Below are 21,047 nucleotides of genomic sequence, written 5' to 3'. Positions count from 1 at the left end.
TCTGTTATAATTACGTGAAAAGAAGCTGTTGTTATGCAAATATCCAACTTTTAATTGCACAGCGCAAGAAAACTGGGTCCGTGGCTCGCGGCCATGTTGTGACGTTAGCGGGAGAACACGCTGCGGTTCACTGGCTGTTCTACTCTGGTTCTACTCAATGGAAATGGCGCATGAAAACGCCGGTGAACTCTCTAGTGCTAGCTCTTCCTCTTCTGGGAGTCTAGAATTGTGTTGATCCCTTCCGAATAGAATCTATGATAGCCTACCCTCTTTACCCTTTGCCTCTCGTTGCTAGGCGGCAGTTACATGAAAGCCGCAAGCTTTCACAAGCAAATACATGACTGATATCACGCCGACTTTATGATTACATTTATGATTATCATGTAGAATCTATAGCTCTACGTACCTTTATCTTATGTCGTTTCACAACACATGTTCTGACAGGAGGACTGTCTTTGGATCCGGCATAGCTACTAGTAGACCCCCTGCTGCCAGATACTGCTGAAGTTTTCCAGCCCAAAATATGTTCAAAACCCACCAAAATGCACTTGAAACCGCTCAACTGGGCGGGAAAAATCCCAATCTGGCAACACTGTGTAGGCACTGCTGATGGTAGTAACACACATTTGTGATGAACTGAACACCCAAGAGATTCTTTTAAGCTGGGAAGGGTGTCAAAACAATCCAAATCGAAGTGTTCAGAGCACAGGACGGATGTTGGTGAGGGCTCCCACTTGTCACGAGTGCGCCTGACTTGCTTCACCCACTTCGCATGCAGCTCGGGATCTCTGGGAAACTTGAATAAACTTACCCCATCCTTGTAGGTTTTGGAGCAAAAGCCGGCAACACAACGCGAAGGCATAATAACTAATATATATATATATATATATATATATATATATATATATATATATATATATATACACACACACTAGTGCATCTCAAAAAATTAGAATACCATGAAAAAGTTCCTTTTTTTTCATAATTTAATTCAAAAAGGTAAACTTTCATATATTCTATATTCATTACATGTAAAGTGAAATATTTAAATTTTGATGATTATGGCTTATAGCTCATGAAAATCAGAAATCTAGTATCTCAAATTATTAGAATATTCCCTAAGATCAATCAAAAAAAGGATTTACAATACAGAAATGTCCAACTTCTGAAAAGTATATTCATTTATACACTCAATACTTGGTTGGGGTTCCTTTACCATGAATTACTGTATCAATGCGGTGTGGCATGGAGGTGATCAGTCTGTGGCACTGCTGAGGTGTTATTAAAGCCCAGGTTGCTTTGATAGTGGCCTTCAGCGTATCTGTATTTTTGGGTCGGGTGTTTCTCATCTTCCTCTTGACAATACCCCATAGATTCTCTATGGGGTTCAGGTCAGGCAAGTTGGCTGGCCAATCAAACACAGTAATATCATGGTCAGCAAACCATTTGGTAGTAGTTTTGGCACTGTGGGTAGGTGCTAAGTTCTGCTGGAAAAGGAAATCAGCATCTCCAAAAAGCTCGTCAGCAGATGGAAGCATGAAGTGCTCTAAAATCTCCTGGTAGATAGCTGTGTTGACTTTGGACTTGATAAAATACAGTGGACCAACACCAGCAGATGACATGGCACCCCAAATCATCACAGACTGTGGAAACTTCACACTGGGCTTCAAACACCTTGGATTCTGTGCCTCTCCACTCTTCCTCCAGACTCTAGAACCGTGATTTCCAGATTAAATGCAAAATGTACTTTCATCTGAAAAGAGGACTTTGGACCACTGAGCAACAGTCCATTTCTTTCTCTCCTTAGCCCAGATAAGACACTTCTGACATTGCCTCTGGCTCAGGAGTAGCTTGATATTAGGAATGCGAAAGTTGTATCCCCTTTCTTGAAGATGTCTGTTCGTGATGGGTCTTGATACACTGACACCAGCCTCAGTCCACTCCTTGTGAAGCTCTCCCAAGTTCTTGAATCAACTTTTCTTGACAATCCTCTCAAGACTGCGGCCATCCCTGTTGCTTGTGCACCTTTTCCAGCCACCCTTTTCAGCAATGACCTTTTGTGGCTTACCCTCCTTGTGGAGGGCATCAGTGATCATCTTCTGGACAACAATCAAGTCAGCAGTCTTCCCCATGATTGTGGTTGTGTGTACTGAACTAGACCGAGAGATACACTGTGTTCATACTGTTTTACTCAAACTCGAAATGAAATATTCTAATATTTTAAGATGGTTTTTTTATGTTTTTGTATTGTATGCCATACTGATTAAAATTAAAATAGAAAAATGCTTGAAACATTTTAGTTTATGTGTAATGAGTCTATAATATATAAGATTTTCACTTTCTTAAATAACTGATGGAAAATATTCAACTTTTTCACAATATTCTACTTTTTTGAGATGCACTAGTATATATATATATATATATATATATATATATATATATATATATATATATATATATATAAAATGTATAATAATACTAATAATGACAAACTGAACACCCGTCGCATCAACAACAAACTGGTAAGTTAGGAGGAAGGTTCTTTCGCTGACGTCATATAGCTCCTCCTCCTCCTCCGTCTCCTGGGTGCTGCAGCCCTGTCAAATTTGCCCAAATAGCCGCGTTTTTTATCATAACTTGTAAAATAGGCGCCTTCGTGAATTAATATATGGATCATCGGGAATTACTTTTTATGTTATAAAACATCGCCAAAGATGTCAAAAACGTGTCATCAGCACTTTAAGGTTCGAGAGCTCACTACACCTTGCATGGATGTTGGGCCAAAGACAGCAATTCACCTACAGAGATTATATGATGCTACAGTGCACACTGAGGAGAGTGGTGTCTGCACTGAGAAGGGGTATCATTGAAAAGACTGGCATAATTGTGACATACGCCATATTATATATATTACATTACAGGCATTCAGCAGATGCTCTTATCCAGAGCGACATACAATATACCCAGAGCAGCCTGGGGGTTAGGTGCCTTGCTCAAGGGCGCTTCAGCCATTCCTGCTGGCCTAGGGAATCGAACCGGCAACTTTTTGATCCCAAAGCTGCTTCTCTAACCATTAGGCCATGGCTTACCCCTTTGCTGTAAATGAAGGGAAACTTGTCTTTGCGTTACAGGAAGAGAAGTGTGACAATATGTGCATTCTTACACATCAGCAAAGCATATTTGATCAAAACACAGGAAAACGCACCCCACAGAGGTACAGTGGATAAGAGGGGAAGAACTGATCACACTTGATGAGAAGTATTCCATAACTGGAGCGGTTGTCATTTCAAATAAACAGTGTGGGCAAGAGAAAGATAAAAGAGAGGGAGAGAGCAAGAGAGAGAATGTGTTTGACAGCAAAATATTCATGTAGACAGAAGTACTGTAAGGGCATGACAAAGGCATCAATGATGACAAGCTGCTGAAAAAGCCCATCGTTCCTACTCACAATACACGCACTAACTAACTACTCCAGCATGAGGGACCTTCCTTCGAGCTGTTATATGTTAAATTGTATATCCAAGCCACCTCTCGCTTAACTAATAGCATGCACTCACTTTCTGTCATAAGCAAAACACAGGATGTATCAAATCGTTAATCACCCTTATGTTTCCCATTCTGAACACTACTTCCTTAAATCACTCCCAGTGTTCATATGATATAAGAATATCCATCCATTACCTTTAGCCGCTTATCCTGTCCTGCAGGGTTGCAGGCAAGCTGGAGCCTGCCCCAGCTGACTACGGGCGAGAGGCGGGGTACACCCTGGACAAGTCACCAGGTCATCGCAGGGCTGACACATACCGTAGACACACAACTATTCAGACTCACATTCACACCTACGGTCAATTTAGAGTCACCAGTTAACGTAACCTGCATGTCTTTGGACTGTGGGGGAAACCGGAGCACCCGGAGGAAACCCACGCGGACACGGGGAGAACATGCAAACTCGACACAGAAAAGCCCTCGCCGGCCACGGGGCTCGAACCCAGCACCTTCTTGCTGTGAAGAATATAGACCATCATAAAAATGGTACCTACTGCCGTCTGGCACGGCACGCTGCAATACAGATGTGAGTGGGGAGTCAAACTCTCGCGGTTACCAGAGGACTAGCCCCCCACTGTAACCCTAGCTATGTAATAGGCGAGAGGCCGAGGGCTATAGAAATGGAGATCGGCGCCACCCTATGCGCCATATGGTGCAGGAAGGACTTTACATAATTAAAATATAATGATATGTCAAATGAAAATTACATGACAATTAAAAGTCTTATAAAATAATCTAAAATAGTTATCCAGCTAACATATAACTATACGGATACAGATGATTGTTCTCATGACTCTAGCAGCCCAAAACTACGCAAGTGTAGGGCATTTTAACGACTAGCAAGGCACTCCAGTGATAGTAACGCTATGTGAACATTGAGCTTAGCTGACCACCACGTCATGACTTGCATATCTAATGAGGCAAATGCAAGGAACCTATAGTTTAATTTCCTTATTTTAATCACAGAATAAGCATAAACTGCTGCATGTTAATGAGGTATTCAGAGAAAGGCATGCATATAAAAAGTAAATTGTGGAAGTCAGCAGGTCACTTACCTCATATACATTAAACTGGGACTGGCCTCGGGACAACTCTCTGTAGCTGGTGCTGAACTCGCCAATGAAATCGTGGCTATTTGTGCACACATGCATTCAGACATACATGTAGAAACAGCACGTGCATGCGTATACACACGCACACACACACACACACACACACACAGAAAGAGACATTCATTTTAATGTAGAATAGGAAGAGCTGCTAAATCTCCTCCGTACACCATGAAAAAAGTAGAATATTTCTTCTTTATTGTGTATCTCACAATAAAACAGGTTTATGATCAGACTGTCTTTTTAGCACTACATTTTGTTCTTCATTTTTTAAACGCTCTGGCAGTTGTGCAAACACGATATGCAAAATACCATCATTTGTTTCACTTCTGGACTCACTAAATGACTACGATCATAAACGCACGACATAAAGATCCTTAACTGCTAGTTTGTGCAAAATCAATCCATTTATTTGTGCTATAAAGGCTATTAAGGCATAAACAAAATTTCAAACATTGCAAAGGAAAATTGAGAAGTCATGATGGTGAATGTCTAAACGGTACGCTATAAATGACCCTGCTTGAAATGTGCATTATAAATAGCTTGCAGCTATTTGCTGGCAGACACGAGTGTCTGTTTCATTTTGGATAATATCGCTGCCCAATTTCTTTTTGCCACACATAGAAAATCAATTAGATTACAAGAATGTGTCATTCAACTCTCTACTAATGTACCGATGCTTCTTTGATTTATTTCCATCTATCCAGCATTCTTGACCAACAGAGAATCTACATTATACTCTTCCAAGTGTTGTTTAAAGTTATGCTTGTCGTTAATTAGTTGTTGACATTCTTTTTATGTTGATATATTCAAATCTGTTTATATAATTAAGCGCAAGCTTTCTTATTGCACAAAACCGTGAACTAACTAACTCGATGAATAAATAAGGGACTTATTTACAAAATAAACCAGACTCTTCCTCACGCTTCACTGACAAAATAAAAACATGTTAAAAAAAAGTTGTGGGGAAAAAAACAACTGATAATTGACTAAATCTCATCTCATTCATTATCTCTAGCTGCTTTATCCTTCTACAGGGTCGCAGGCAAGCTGGAGCCTATCCCAGCTGACTACGGGCGAAAGGCGGGGTACACCCTGGACAAGTTGCCAGGTCATCACAGGGCTGACACATAGACACAGACAACCATTCACACTCACACCTACGCTCAATTTAGAGTCACCAGTTAACCTAACCTGCATGTCTTTGGACTGTGGGGGAAACCGGAGCACCCGGAGGAAACCCACGCGGACACGGGGAGAACATGCAAACTCCACACAGAAAGGCCCTCGCCGGCCACGGGGCTCGAACCCAGGACCTTCTTGCTGTGAGGCGACAGCGCTAACCACTACACCACCGTGCTGCCCAATTGACTAAATATTAGACCAAATTAAAATTCTGATCTATGATAATATTATTGACTCTGTAAGGTGTATACATTTGCTGCCTATCACGACTGCCTTGAATCTAATAAAGAGAATAATTCGAAGAGCATCTAAAACTGCTTTTGAGTTGTTGTTGTTGTTGTTGTTATTGTTGTTGTATGAGTTTTAGTGAATGGTTACAACACTTTACCTGCCATCTCTGTCCCAGTCATACACTTCAATCTTGATTGTTCTAGAGAGAGAGAGAGAGAGAGAGAGAGACAGAAAGCGAGAGATGGAGAGAGAAACAGACAGAGACAGATGGACAGAGCGAGGCAGACAGACAGTCAGAGATAGATAGATAGAGAGAGAGAGGGAGACAGAAAGTGAGAGATGGAGAGAGAAACAGACAGAGACAGACGGACAGAGCGAGGCAGACAGACAGTCAGAGATAGAGAGAGAGAGAGAGAGAGACACACACACAGACAGAGAGAGACAGACAGAGAGAGAGAGAGACAGACAGTCAGAGACAGAGAGGGAGACAGAGAGAGAGAGAGAGAGAGAAAGTGAGCGATGGAGAGAGAGAGAGACAAACAGACAGAGAGAGGCAGACAGACAAAGAGAGAGACAGACAGTCAGAGATAGATAGAGAGAGAGAATGACAGACAAACAGATGGACAGACAGAGAGAAAGACAGTCGGGGATAGAGAGAAAGACAGACATACAGACGGAGAGAGACAGACAGACAGTCAGAGATAGAGAGAGAGAGAGAGAGAGAGAGAGAGAGAGAGAGAAAGTGAGAGATGGAGAGAGAAACAGACAGAGACAGATGGACAGAGCGAGGCAGACAGACAGTCAGAGATAGATAGATAGAGAGAGAGAGGGAGACAGAAAGTGAGAGATGGAGAGAGAAACAGACAGAGACAGACGGACAGAGCGAGGCAGACAGACAGTCAGAGATAGAGAGAGAGAAAGTGAGAGATGGAGAGAGATACACAGACAGAGAGAGACCGACAGACAGAGAGAGAGACAGACAGTCAGAGATAGAGAGAGAGACAGAGAGAGAAAGTGAGCGATGGAGAGAGAGAGACAAACAGACAGAGAGAGGCAGACAAAGAGAGAGACAGACAGTCAGAGATAGATAGAGAGAGAATGACAGACAAACAGATGGACAGACAGAGAGAAAGACAGAAAGACAGTCAGGGATAGAGAGAAAGACAGACATACGGACAGAGAGAGACAGACAGACAGTCAGAGATAGAGAGAGAGAGAAAGACATATAGACAGACGGACAGAGAGGCAGACAGACAGTCAGACATGGAGAGAGAGCGACGGATGACAGACAGAGGCAGACAGACAGAAAGAGAGAGAGAGACAGAGAGAGAGTCAGCTTGAAAACTGTACAGTAATCTTGTCTCACACCAGCCATTTTTTTTCCAATTTCGCCTCAATCAGTATGTGAAGTATCTGAAGATGAAGTATCATTCTCTCAATAGCAAGTAAGCCATCTTCCATGGGCAGTGACCAGCATCTCTAACAGCAATTTTACTATTCACTGCATGGGCAATCAAGGCAAGCAAGTGAGCAATACAGAGATACAGAGAAAAAGATATGAATCATAGTCTGCTCCGCTACAAAAACTAGTCTTTAGTGTTCCATTACAACACGAGCAGTGAATTGGTTTCCTTGGAGCCTGCAGACAGCAGTGAGGTTTTAAGTGCTGCACAGAGCCATTTAAAAAGCTGGAGATCTTGTGTGCAAAATAGGGTTGGATTTCTTCTGGATGGCTTAACCTTCCTTTATATGAATACTGCAGGAGACACAAACCTGTCCCAGATAGCAGGAGTTTGAGAATAAAAAGGGTTTTGCACTTATTGCTCAGGACTAAGAGGCTCAATTTCTATTTACTGATCTGATTTCAGTTTCTCATTTCTTGGGTTGCAATCTTAACGAAAAAGCTCACTTCCATATCGTTTATTGCTATCAGCATTGCCGCTGTTAGCAGCTGCTCAACAAGTGATGAGCGCACAGCACGAATTCCTCGTGTCAAAATCCACAACCATTTTGCTTGACTGCATTCTAACAATAGTCTGACACCAGAACGAACACGACAGCAGGACACTCAGCACTTCTCTGGGTGTACTGCAGGGTCTTATCTCCATAAACACACCCCTACAGTCCCCCAAACTCAAACACTTTCAATCACAGATAAAGCACAAGCAGGAGGCAATAATCAGTGCTCCATTCAGCCAAGGCTTGAAATCTTACAGAGGATGAGTGAGGGGGCTCATCACTTTTGACTGCCACCAGTGCACACTTAAAGGGGTACCAAATATAATATATACAGTTGCTGATGTGACAAAGTAACGTATTCTTAAGTATTCTATCAAATTTATATACTAGAAAACAACGAAATATCTTGGTAATTGTAAATATAATACTTTATACGCTAAACCGCACAAGAGGCGCCATTTTTAAAAGACCGTGACGTCAGCGCTACCCACTGCACTAGCGGAACTCTCCGAAATAGAGGAGAGAAGCGTGTAATCATGGCGTCGGGCGCATCAAGTGAAAGCGACAGCTCTGTCGAATCATACGAAGAGATCCCGCAAGACACACTGCAAGCAGGCTATGGCTTAGAAGAGTACCAGTTTGAACCTAGGAGAGGTACTCTCGACTCCGGTGATGAAATAAGAGAAGAAAGCTCGGATGACGGCGAGGATGAGACTGATGCTGACCATGGGCATGGCGAGCGTGGGGCAGAGCGTCTGCGTGCAGGTGACACGGCGTGGTGCTCGTGCAGAAAATGTAACGTGGAGTTGCTCACGAGTCCAGCAGAATTTATTTGCTGCAATGAGATAGGCGCCACCCGTGGACTTGCGAAATCGTCGCAAGAGGCAGAAACGGGTATTTCACACGTGCTATTCCCAACCTCAATGAGCCAACACAACTGGGCACATACATACGTCATGAGTGTTACGCAGAGAAAATGAACGTGCATTCTGATTGGATAAAATTAATATCATGGCGGGCTGTTCAAACTGCGGAAATAGTTTGCTCGAGCTACTTTCAAAACACTATAACTTTCCAACCTTAGAACAAAAAACTTTTGTAAGTCTTGAATAAGGTTCGTTAATGTGTGTTTTATTGTTATATTTACTCTATATATTGCCCTCTGTTCCCCTTTAAAGGACAGAGGTGACAGAATGCCTTATAAAACAATACATTTTGCATAAAATAGTGTGTCCATCATGAAAAACACTATAATGCATTTCCATTAGGGCTGTCAGGATGAATTTCAAAATTTTACAAAAAGTTTACATACAGCGACATGAATATCATCTTGGATATGAATGTCATTGCAATATTTGGGCTTTCAGTAATTTCTTTGAACTGTTCTTTTTCTGTGGCAGAATGATTGTACAGCATACATCTTTAATTAAAAAAAAACACTAGAATTTGGTGCACAAGTTTTAATTTTCTTTGGGTTTTCTGAAATCAACACAGGGTCAAAATTATACATCTCTCCTTCGCCATTGTGCCTAGGTGGCACATAGCGCCTCCACTAAGATTTTCCAGTCTTCTCTGTTCTTTGCTTTCTTTTCAATCTCTCCCCAGGTCTTTTGGATGCTCTTGAATTCTTTCTCAATGGTACGCCTCCAGGTCTCTTTTGGTCTTCCTCTTTTCCTCTTTCCGTCATCAGGTGTCCACTTCAAAGCTTGTCTTGTTATATTCTCTGGATCTTTGCGTATCACATGCCCTAACCATTTCCATCTTTTCCTTTTAACTTGTGTCATGATGTCGCATTGACCTGTCCGTTAATATAGTGCTTGATTCGATATTTTATTAGGCCAGTATATGCTACAAATTTTTCGCAGACACGATGAATGAAACCCTGACAGTCTTTTGCTATCCCTCTGTACAATTCTCCAGCATTCTGCACCATAAAGGAGTACTGACAAAACGTTGCTGTTATAAATCCTTAGCTTAGTCTTCTCTGTGATGTTACGAGATCTCCATATTTTATTTAGTTGATGAATATAGTTATTATACATACAGGGTCAAAAATTTACATACCCTCACTTAGATTATTAATTCAGATGTGCTGAAACTTCCAAAATGTCTCTTATCTTGCCAAGGCCGAGGTCTCTTAACTTCCTGTTAGTGATCATGATTGACTACAGCTGGTAGCTTCTCTGTACCTTCATAAAAAGGGTTTGTTTACAGCACTCACTGGATTGACCAACACACAGTAAAATGGAAAAGTCCAAGGAGCTCAGTGCAGATCTGAGAAAGAGGATTGCAGATATACACAATTATGGAATGTCTTTTGGAGCCATTTCTAAACAACTGCAAATTCCAAGATCCTTTCAAACAACTGTATCCAAGTTATTGTGAGGTATAGTCACTTTGCCAAGCCACTTTGCTTCAAGAAAACCCAAACTGTCACCCTCAGCTGAAAGGAAATTGGTTTGGATGGTCAGGAACAACCTGGGAACCACTATGACACAGCCCTGCCATGAACTGGAAGCTGATGGATCACTGTCCACAGTTCATCTCACCATGGACTAAGAAGCTGCTATCCAAGAAATAACCCCCTGCTCCAAAATTGACACCTTCAAGCTTAACTAAAGTTTGAAGCTGACCACATGGACAAAGAAAAAGCCTTCTGGAGGATAGCTGTATGGTCAGATGAGACAAAGATTGAGTTGTTTGGCCACAATGACCACCATGTACAGAGGGACACTGTACCAGCTGCTGGTGGTGGTAGCATCATCATGCTCTGGGGCTGTTTTGCTGCCAGTGGAACTGGTTCATTGCACAAAGTGGATGGAATAATGAAGAAAGAGGACTACCTCAGAATTCTTCAGCATAAACCATCAGAAACTTGAACACGACTTGGGACTTACAACAGGACAATGAACCAAAACACGCATCAGAGCTGGTTGTGGAGGATAAAGCAGGCTAACATTAAGCTTAAAACAAGTCCTGACTTCAACCCTATTGAAAATATATGGATTGTGCTTATAAGTCGAGTCCGTGCCAAGAAAAAAAAAAAATTTAATTGAACTCTACCAATTCTACCACGGAGAGTCGTGAAATATCCAACCAGAATTCTGCCAGAAGCTTGTTCATGGTAAACAAAAATGTTTGGTCAAGGTGAATCTTGCGAAGAGACATTTTACCCAAATATTAGGTGTGCTGTATGTATATTTTTGACCATGTATGTATAATTTTGACTCTGTGTTGATTTCAGAAAACCCAAAGAAAATTAAAACTTGTGCACCAAATTCTAGTGTTTTTTTTAAATTAAAGATGTATGCTGTACATTCTGCCACAGAAAAAGAACAGTTCAAAGAAATTACTGAAAGCCCAAATATCGCCATGACATTCATTTCCAAGATGACATTCATGTCACTGTATGTAAACTTCTGACCACAACTGTAGTCCTTGTCAGCCATTTTTGTAGTCTGCATTGTTGAATGCCAATTCTGGCGCTGACTTGATACTCACTTGAGCAAATATCACTCAATATTACTCAAAAATGTGCTGAAGCCCAAGATCAGAATCACGAGTAACTAAGGCGTGCCTCTGTTTTACATCAAAATAAAGACATACTTGCTGAGGTCCTACCTGTCATAGTCTCCGTTGCACAAGGCTCTGACGGGGATCTTGAAGGCCTGCCATACAGGGTTCAGGGTGTTCTTCACCACCTCTGTCTTATGGCAAATGGTGAATCTGTCACAAGCACAAACACCCCCAGTCACACACATGCACCAAGTATTGTGCAAAAGGTGCTTCCACATTTGTACACAAAACCCTGGCATTTATCAAGGACACAAGGCAAGGCAAGTTTATTTATATAGCACATTTCATACACAATGGCAGTTCAATGTGCTTTACAGAAGCAAAAACAAAAACAGTAAACAATAGAGAAATAAAATTACATAAAATAATTTTAATTTTTAATCTAAAACAATTAATTAAAAGAATTAAAAGAAAATAATAAGAATTAAACAACAGTAGAACTAAAATAATAAAATGCCAAAAAGAAAAAAAGGAGAAAAAGAAAAAGAAACCAGCGGAATAAAATAGAATAAAATTAAAGTAAATTTAAAACATGCAGAGAAAGTAAAGATTATAAAAAATGTAAAAATATTAATTATTTAACAGAAAGCATCTGAAAACAGCTTGGTCTTTAACCTAAATTTGAAGCTGCCAACACAGACCTACTAATGGCTTAACCCTTTATTTTAAAATAACAGAGTGCAGGAGATCAGGGCAAGGAGCAAATCAGTACTCCAAGTATCTTTATTGTGGTTAACTTTGTGGAGAATCACCAGAGTCCACGGCTGCAGTCAAAACCACTATTTTCAAAGTCACTGTACGAACACAAAAATCAAAACAAGATTGTGTTGATGTGGACATGAACAATATTCTTATTATATTTGTAATATGGGTAAAACCAGACTTTTTAGTAATAGCATAATTAGATTCCACTGAGGACGGGGCGATATAGCTGAAAAATTTTTCACGACAAATTGTTTCATTTCAGGCGATATTGATAATTTTTAATAATTACCAGCAGAGAAAAAGGTTGAATTTAGCCACTTTGTTTTGAATTTAATCAGCACCTTACTTTTATCAGCAATTTTGCACATTGTTTCCCACATAGACTTTACTTGATCTGGCCACCCAGGTATATTAACGGCCACTCAAAGTACATTTATCGATTCATTTCAGCAAATGAGTCTGAAGAACGAGAAACTTTTGTGAGCAGTAAATAAATAATAATAATAATAATAATAATGAACATATGGGGGCGGCACGGTGGTGTAGTGGTTAGCGCTGTCGCCTCACAGCAAGAAGGTCCTGGGTTCGAGCCCCGGGGCCGGCGAGGGCCTTTCTGTGCGGAGTTTGCATGTTCTCCCCGTGTCCCCGTGGGTTTCCTCCGGGTGCTCCGGTTTCCTCCACAGTCCAAAGACATGCAGGTTAGGTTAACTGGTGACTCTAAATTGACCGTAGGTGTGAGTGTGAATGGTTGTCTGTGTCTATGTGTCAGCCCTGTGATGACCTGGCGACTTGTCCAGGGTGTACCCCGCCTTTCGCCCGTAGTCAGCTGGGATAGGCTCCAGCTTGCCTGCGACTCTGTAGAAGGATAAAGCGGCTAGAGATAATGAGATGAGATGAGATGAACATATGATACAGTAAGGCTAAAAGGATCTGTGTTGTGCTGGAATGATTTTCCAAATAGCCGACCACATGAACGGAGCGCTTTCACACTGTAGACAATCTTAATCAGTGTGCACGTTACATGTTATTATCAACGTTACCATGACAACATGGAGCGCTTGAGTCCAGTCAGCGTATTCAGCTTTGTAATAGCACTTTTTTCTCGTCTCTTTAACTGATTATTAAAAGGACATGAACGGTCCGTGTATATTTGATGGCTCTATTTTCATGTCAGTAACTAAAGTTAATCAATAATTTTTGTTTTTATTATCAGAAATCGCAGATACAAAATTTAAAAGCAATCTGTGGTTGTCATTGATGGATAACATGCATGATTTACTAAGCAGTGTGAGCGGAGCAAACTCCAGTGCGATCCGAAATCACATGAGGTAAAGCATTTTTGTGCAGGCAGGTAATACGGGCCCTTTCCACCGGCTACCGCAGCAAGTATCTTTAAGACCTGTGGGAAACACTGCTCATTTTCTTACTCCAAGCTGTTTCTGTTGTTATTGTGTGACAACCAAACAATAAGCCTGTTAAATGTGTGGCTGTTTGCATGTCACTTGCAGTACGCTCCATTATCAAGGGATACAGACTGTTTATGAGTAAGGGAGGGATCACGCCCGGGGTGTGTTAATGCAACTACATGTTTCCGTGAAACTATCAGAAATTCTATCGAACAATTTTATTACTGCTACTGAAGGAGATTACTGTCTATCAATGGTACATATCGCTATCATTTTATCACCCAGGCCTAATTCCATAGATCTCATTTTCAGAGGTGCCAATAATAGTGGCACGTGTTTTTGTTGAAAATAATTATTTCTTGATGAGAGTTTTCTCATCTCATCTCCTCATCTCATTATCTCTAGCTGCTTTATCCTGTTCTACAGGGTCGCAGGCAAGCTGGAGCCTATCCCAGCTGACTACGGGCGAAAGGCGGGGTACACCCTGGACAAGTCGCCAGGTCATCACAGGGCTGACACATAGACACAGACAACCATTCACACTCACATTCACACCTACGGTCAATTTAGAGTCACCAGTTAACCTAACCGCATGTCTTTGGACTGTGGGGGAAACCGGAGCACCCGGAGGAAACCCACGCAGACACGGGGAGAACATGCAAACTCCGCACAGAAAGGCCCTCGCCGGCCACAGGGCTCGAACCCGGACCTTCTTGCTGTGAGGCGGCAGCGCTAACCACTACACCATCGTGCCGCCGATGAGAGTTTTTTTTTTTTTTAAATAAATGTATTTCAGTTAAAAGTTGGATTTTTCTCATTTTTCCAATGTGAGATGAAACGACTTCACTAAAAGGTGGATTTTTTCTAACCCTTTTTTACTAAACTTTATAAAGAGTCCCAATAATAGTGGCATATGTATTTTTGTTGAAAACAGTTATTTCTTGATGAGGGATTTGTTTCGATCTGAATAAATTTATTTCTATTAAAGGCTGGCTTTTTCTCATTTTTTCAGTGTGAGATGAAGCGACTTCACTAAAAAGGTGAATTTTTTTCTAACCCTTTTTAATAATTTTTACAAGGGGTGCCAATAATTATGGATGGCACTGTAGGTCACTACTTTTAGTGAGAGACAACAAAACGACTGGCTTGACATAACAAATGATTTTCAAATACTTTCTTCTCTGAAATATTTGTTCTGTGTTAAGGACAAAATAATTCACTCGGTTGTATTCAGGGGTTGGGTGAAGTAACCTTTTACTGAAATGCAGAAACCAATTGCACTGCATGTTTTAGCAACTTAAATAATTAAGGGCACACTTGAGTGCGAGACAAACCTCCGCAAGTTCACAACACACTACTGCCTTAATAACAGTATAAAGAAATGCACCAATAGCAAATTAGCGCAGAGTGATACTTCAGTGATACTTCAGACACTTTTTCAATGGAATAAAAACATGTGTTCTATTCCCTTCTAGTGGGTTTCATTCATTTGGTTTGATAGCATGCAATATTGTTAGCATATCACTTATCCTACTTGTATTACGTCACTCTACCCAATGGAGAATGAGCGTTGAATATGGTTTACGATACTGCACGGTTGTCAAGACAACATGATGTCAGGCATCGGAGCTGATGTGAATATTCAATGAGAAATTTTTCTGGTGTGCTTGCACAGAAGCATGTCTTTGTTCGCCAGGAAAGAGAAAGACATGCTGAACACCTGAAAGACTACCAAAACTTCATTAGATATTCTTCATGTATATTTACAAGAGAAAAACATACCAACAGACATTGAAAAACTGGAAAAGAGTGTCTCATCTCATCTCATTATCTCTAGCCACTTTATCCTGTTCTACAGGGTCGCAGGCGAGCTGGAGCCTATCCCAGCTGACTACGGGCGAAAGGCGGGGTACACCCTGGACAAGTCGCCAGGTCATCACAGGGCTGACACATAGACACAGACAACCATTCACACTTACATTCACACCTACGGTCAATTTAGAGTCACCAGTTAACCTAACCTGCATGTCTTTGGACTGTGGGGGAAACCGGAGCACCCGGAGGAAACCCACGCGGACACGGGGAGAACATGCAAACTCCGCACAGAAAGGCCCTCGCCGGCCACGGGGCTCGAACCCGGACCTTCTTGCTGTGAGGCGACAGCGCTAACCACTACACCACCGTGCCGCCCCGGAAAAGAGTGTATGTTTAATAATATTAATAATAATAATAATGGCTGGCTTTTTTTCGTGGTATATCAGATATATTCCATTCAGCTACTCGTCTTCAACTTGTTCAATATCATGCTAACTGAATGGAATATATCTGATATACCACAAAACAAGCCAGCCAATATTATTTAAACATTTCTTTCTTTATGTATTCATTTCCATTTTATTTTTCCTGTTGAACTTGGACAACCTGATCACCTGGTAACCTTTGTCGTTTTTCTGTCTGTGTGGTGTTTTACCTCACAAAATATTCTAGTTTCCTTCTGAAAAAGAAAAAAGTTTAAGCCAACCAGTGATCAGCTGCCAAAACACAGGCCAAGCTGGTCAAACTGGTAGGCCATCTCGACCAGCGGGTAAGTGCTTACAGAATCAGTGTCTGAATTATTGCTATGAACGCTACATCATGAACAAGCTAGAAAATAACAGAACAGGAGAGCAATTAGATCAGTTTCTTCATTGGCTTCATCAAGTCATAAGAAAGCTGGAAAGCAGTTTACCAGCTGGTAAAGATGATCTACCAGTTTGAACATTCTGTCTGTAATTTTGCAGCTGGTAGCAGGTACCCCTGGATTTTTCAGCAGGATAGGTGGATTAGCTACTCTACCCCTACCCATGACTCTGACCAAGACAAAGTGATGACTGAAGAAAAAAAGAAGAGAGTAATTGATTAAGTTTGAATTTGCCGTTTGGCGGGTTAATTCTCCATGTGTGTTTGTTATAGACAGAGTTTGCAGGGAAGTAATCAATTGAAACAACTAAACTGTAATTAACAGATACATGCACACACAAAACACACTGAGCAATGCTTTAAGTGGAAAACAACAAGTGCCAGTACTCCCCATATTCACCTGCTGGCATACGAGTTGGGCGGCTACATATCTTACACCCCAGCTTTTTGGCTTTACAAATAAGCCAGTCGTTCTGTGAGCAAAAATACTGTACTCGAGCCTTTGACCAACAGTGACCATTCGTGTTGAAGGAGGTTATTGTTAACATCGCAGTTGACTGGCGTATCGGTAGCAACAGGCTCTTTGCTGTTAGCAGATGCGCTAATATTAGCTTGCCGCTCCCAACTTGCATTTTCTTTTTTAAAGATATTTTTTGGGGGCTTTTTTCACCTTTATTGGATAGGACAGTGTAGAGACAGGACAGGAAATGAGTGGCAGAGAGAGACGGGGAGGGATCGGGAAATGGCCTCGGGTCGGAATCGAACCCGGGTCCCCGGATTTATGGTATGGCGCCTTAGCCACCTGAGCCACGACACCCCCCCCAACTTGCATTTTCTGCCGCGGTAGAATTTGACTGTCGAAGAGCTGTGTCATCATCCAACTCCGTTTCGACTCTCATTCTCTTTGTGCCCTTTTGTAGCCATACCAACATTACTGTCCTGTTTTTGTTTCTTTGTTTTTCCTGTTTGTTGTTTCCAACTTCTCCGTGAACAAGCAAGTGGGCGTCACGTAGTCCCGCGAGCATTGAGACAGGCGAGCATCACGTAGTGCACCCTGGGTTTTGTTGTTTTATCTGTAACTGCTTATTCCGTGCAAGGTTGCGGGGGGCAAGCTGGAGCCTATTCCAGTTGACCATGGGCGAGAGGCAGGGTACACAAGTCCAGCCAGAGCAGAGTCATGATATTTTTTTTTTAACCATATTAACATGCCATTGTTGTGTGTTATGCCTGATGTCAAGACTCTCGTCTCTGCGAGCCTACCACACAGATTTAGTACTTGTCATTTTTAGGGCATACCTAACATGTGTTTTCTTTCTCTCTCTCTCTCCCCCCCCCCCAATCTGTCCCTCTGAGTTACATGTTGGTCCTGGGATTGAGATGCTGGCCTCTTCTGCTCCTCGGACCTGCTTGATCCATCCTGGTGCCCTGTGTATGGTCGGAGTTTTATCGCATCGCTCCTGTGAAGGACGGCCCCATGAGGACAGTTGAGGGTTATACCTGGAGGATGCTCTGGACTCTTACAGTAATGCTTTTATGGCTGAGGACTACAGTTGACTTGCTAACTTTAGGACTGCAGTTATCATGAACAGTTTTGCACTCAAGTTTCCATCAGTGAAGAGTTACAACATCAACAAAACTGTCTTCATGTTAAAATTGTTAATGTTATAGTCATGCTGTCTGTTGTTGCCCAAATGAGGATGGGTTCCCTTTTGAGTCTGGTTCCTCTCAAGGTTTCTTCCTCATGTCGTCTGAGGGAGTTTTTCCTTGCCACCGTCGCCACAGGCTTGCTCATTGGGGATAGATTGGGGATAAAATTAGCTCATGTTTTAAGTCGTTCAAATTCTGTAAAGCTGCTTTGCGACAATGTTTATTGTTAAAAGCGCTATACAAATAAACTTGACTGACAAGTCGCCAGCTCATCGCAGGGCTGACACACACATAGAGACACAAACAACCATTCACACTCACGGTCAATTTAGAGCCACTAATTAACCTAACCTGCATATCTTTGGACTATGGGAGGAAACCCACGCAGACACAGGGAGAACATGCAAACTCCACACAGAAAGGCCCTCGTCAGCCACTGGGTTCAAACCCAGACCTTCTTGCTGTGAGGCGACAGTACTAACCATTACACCACCGTGCCGCCATGCACCCTGGATAATGTAGTTTAAATGTCATAATGAATCGTCAAGAGGGCGGCACGGTGGTGTAGTGGTTAGCGCTGTCGCCTCACAGCAAGAAGGTCCGGGTTCGAGCCCCGTGGCCGGCGAGGGCCTTTCTGTGTGGAGTTTGCATGTTCTCCCCGTGTCCACGTGGGTGTCCGCGTGGGTGTCCTCCGGGTGCTCTGGTTTCCCCCACAGTCCAAAGACATGCAGGTTAGGTTAACTGGTGACTCTAAATTGACCGTAGGTGTGAATGTGAGTGTGAATGGTTGTCTGTGTCTATGTGTCAGCCCTGTGATGACCTGGCGACTTGTCCAGGGTGTACCCCGCCTTTCGCCTGTAGTCAGCTAGGATAGGCTCCAGCTTGCCTGCGACCCTGTAGAACAGGATAAAGCGGCTAGAGATAATGAGATGAGATGAGATGAATCGTCAAGAGACACTCTGATATGAAGAGGACAGGAAAGGGTGCTGTGAGCTTGTGAGAAGTCCCGGTACGCCGTAAAAAGTCCCAGGGTTAAAATCTAGAAGTGGCGGTACTGCATACTGGCCCACTTAAAGCACTGACACTGAACGAGAATTAATATTGAATAATAAGAGAGACTAATAATGAGAAAACTTATTATACTAAGAATAATACTAAGCCTTTTTTTTCAACGCATTTTACAAGAGCATGAGTAGCTGAGTAGAGTTGAGTGTGTGTATGCTTGTTCATTGGTACCTATAAATAAGTTTATATTCACTATTTTTATGAGTAGACTATGTGAACAGTCACAGTTTTAGAGCTGAAATGTTTTGATAGCTCTTAGTTCAGGGCACAATCTTGTTGCACATAATGACTAAATCAACAGAAGTTCACTTAGGGGTCAGTGCTAAGTAAAATCACGGTGTTATTTTTGCCATATGGAGCCTATTCTTGGTTATTTTCCAACACTTTTGTGGGAAATATTAATATTCTGAATAGTTCTATTAAGTTTTCACTGTTACTGTGCCTTTACATTGTCTGCACGGACAATAACGGCTATGTGGTGGCTAGCTAAATCATTAGATTAATTTGTTAGGTAGATTAAGCTCTGTATTCATATAGCCCAGTCACGTTACAACAGTATTCTCATGGTTTAACCTTTTAAACAGTGAACTTATCACGTGCCTTACAATGTTGAAAGGACAACCTAAGAAATTTTATTTGCAGGAGAGTTAGCCTACTCACGTTCCATCCTCGTTGCTGCGGTAGAACACAAGGAAAGGGTCAGACTTGCCAAAGAAATCCTTCTTGTCCAGCTTGTTGCCACAAAATTGCATCATTACAGATTCCTGTCGGACAGAGATGCAACCACTAAGACTAGTGCACAATAATTAAGCACTTGGCAACCAGATCTTTTTGAGCAGATGACATTGTGTGACTGCAAAATGTCTGGCACGGTCTTTGAGATTTGCTTAACAGGAGCCAGGTGGCAAAACCGAGGAAACAAATGAGAAATCCTTTTGACAAGCGTACAAGTGTGGACACAGAGACTGGCATGTACACACACCATCCTGACTGTCAGGGTTAATGATAAATTACATCGAGTGAATATATTATAAACTACAAATGTATAATCTACATGTGTGTATTCATGGTACAGCTGGGATTCCTGACCCAAGAGAGTCAGACCCAAGTTGGATGTTTTGCCAGTCTGTTGTTTTCTGAGCAGATGTGAGGCATATACAGTATATGCATCACTGAAATTGGTACGTCTAGGGAAGAGAGGTTACGGCAACTACACAGCATGTATGTGTGTACGGGTGCACACAAAATCTGTGTTTTGTAACAAAGACAAACAATGGCGCACATAGTAAAATGACTTACAGTACAATACATTACAGTACAAAGAAATGCTTTTCTTTGCAAATCCCAGTTTCTTTAGAAGCTGGGGTTGGAGCGCAAGGACAATGATGAAACATCATCCCTGAAGCAGAGAAGTTAAAGGGTAAAAGGACTTGCTTAAGGGCCCAACTGTTGCAGTCCTATGCTTCAATTAGGATTCTACAGGAATGAGTCAAGTAAGTCATGTGCCCAAAAATGGCAGCTTAGCAGTGCTGGGGCTTGAACCTCCAACCTTCTGATCAGTATCTAATCTCTGTTTTTAGCCATGAGACACCATTGCCCAGGGATAAGCCAAAGGGAAATACTCAGGAGTGTCAACTGCGAAGACATGATCAAGCATAAAACAACACTCAGGATGACTTACTCTGCAGTTGTTGAGTTCTTCAGCCTTCACAATAATGGTGCCGCATTTCTTCCCAGGAATGCCCCTGTGGGTGGAAAGAGAAACGTTTCAATACTCAGTCATGGTAACACATATAGGTACACTGAGTTCACTTGGGGCGGCACGGTGGTGTAGTGGTTAGCGCTGTCGCCTCACAGCAAGAAGGTCCTGGGTTCGAGCCCCGGGACTGGCGAGGGCCTTTCTGTGTGGAGTTTGCATGTTCTCCCCGTGTCCGCATGG

General features: G+C 42.0%; 1 protein-coding gene across 2 annotated transcripts in view; it reads right to left on the bottom strand.

The window, feature by feature from the left end:
* Window positions 1–21,047, bottom strand: part of LOC132869708 (copine-8) — a 302,212-nt gene that overhangs the window by 83,148 nt on the left and 198,017 nt on the right. For both annotated transcript variants that reach the window (XM_060903046.1, XM_060903044.1), the window contains exons 7-11: window positions 20,790–20,853; window positions 19,769–19,872; window positions 11,652–11,756; window positions 6,229–6,270; window positions 4,602–4,677 (exon numbers count right to left, since the gene is read on the bottom strand). In XM_060903046.1, the coding sequence (XP_060759029.1) occupies window positions 4,602–4,677; window positions 6,229–6,270; window positions 11,652–11,756; window positions 19,769–19,872; window positions 20,790–20,853 (391 nt within the window). The remainder of the gene's footprint in view (window positions 1–4,601; window positions 4,678–6,228; window positions 6,271–11,651; window positions 11,757–19,768; window positions 19,873–20,789; window positions 20,854–21,047) is intronic.

The sequence above is a fragment of the Neoarius graeffei genome, chromosome 21, assembly GCF_027579695.1.
Source record: "Neoarius graeffei isolate fNeoGra1 chromosome 21, fNeoGra1.pri, whole genome shotgun sequence".
Classification (NCBI taxonomy): domain Eukaryota; kingdom Metazoa; phylum Chordata; class Actinopteri; order Siluriformes; family Ariidae; genus Neoarius; species Neoarius graeffei.
Note: the sequence above shows the minus strand (reverse complement) of the source record. Positions and strands in the feature narration are given on the sequence as shown.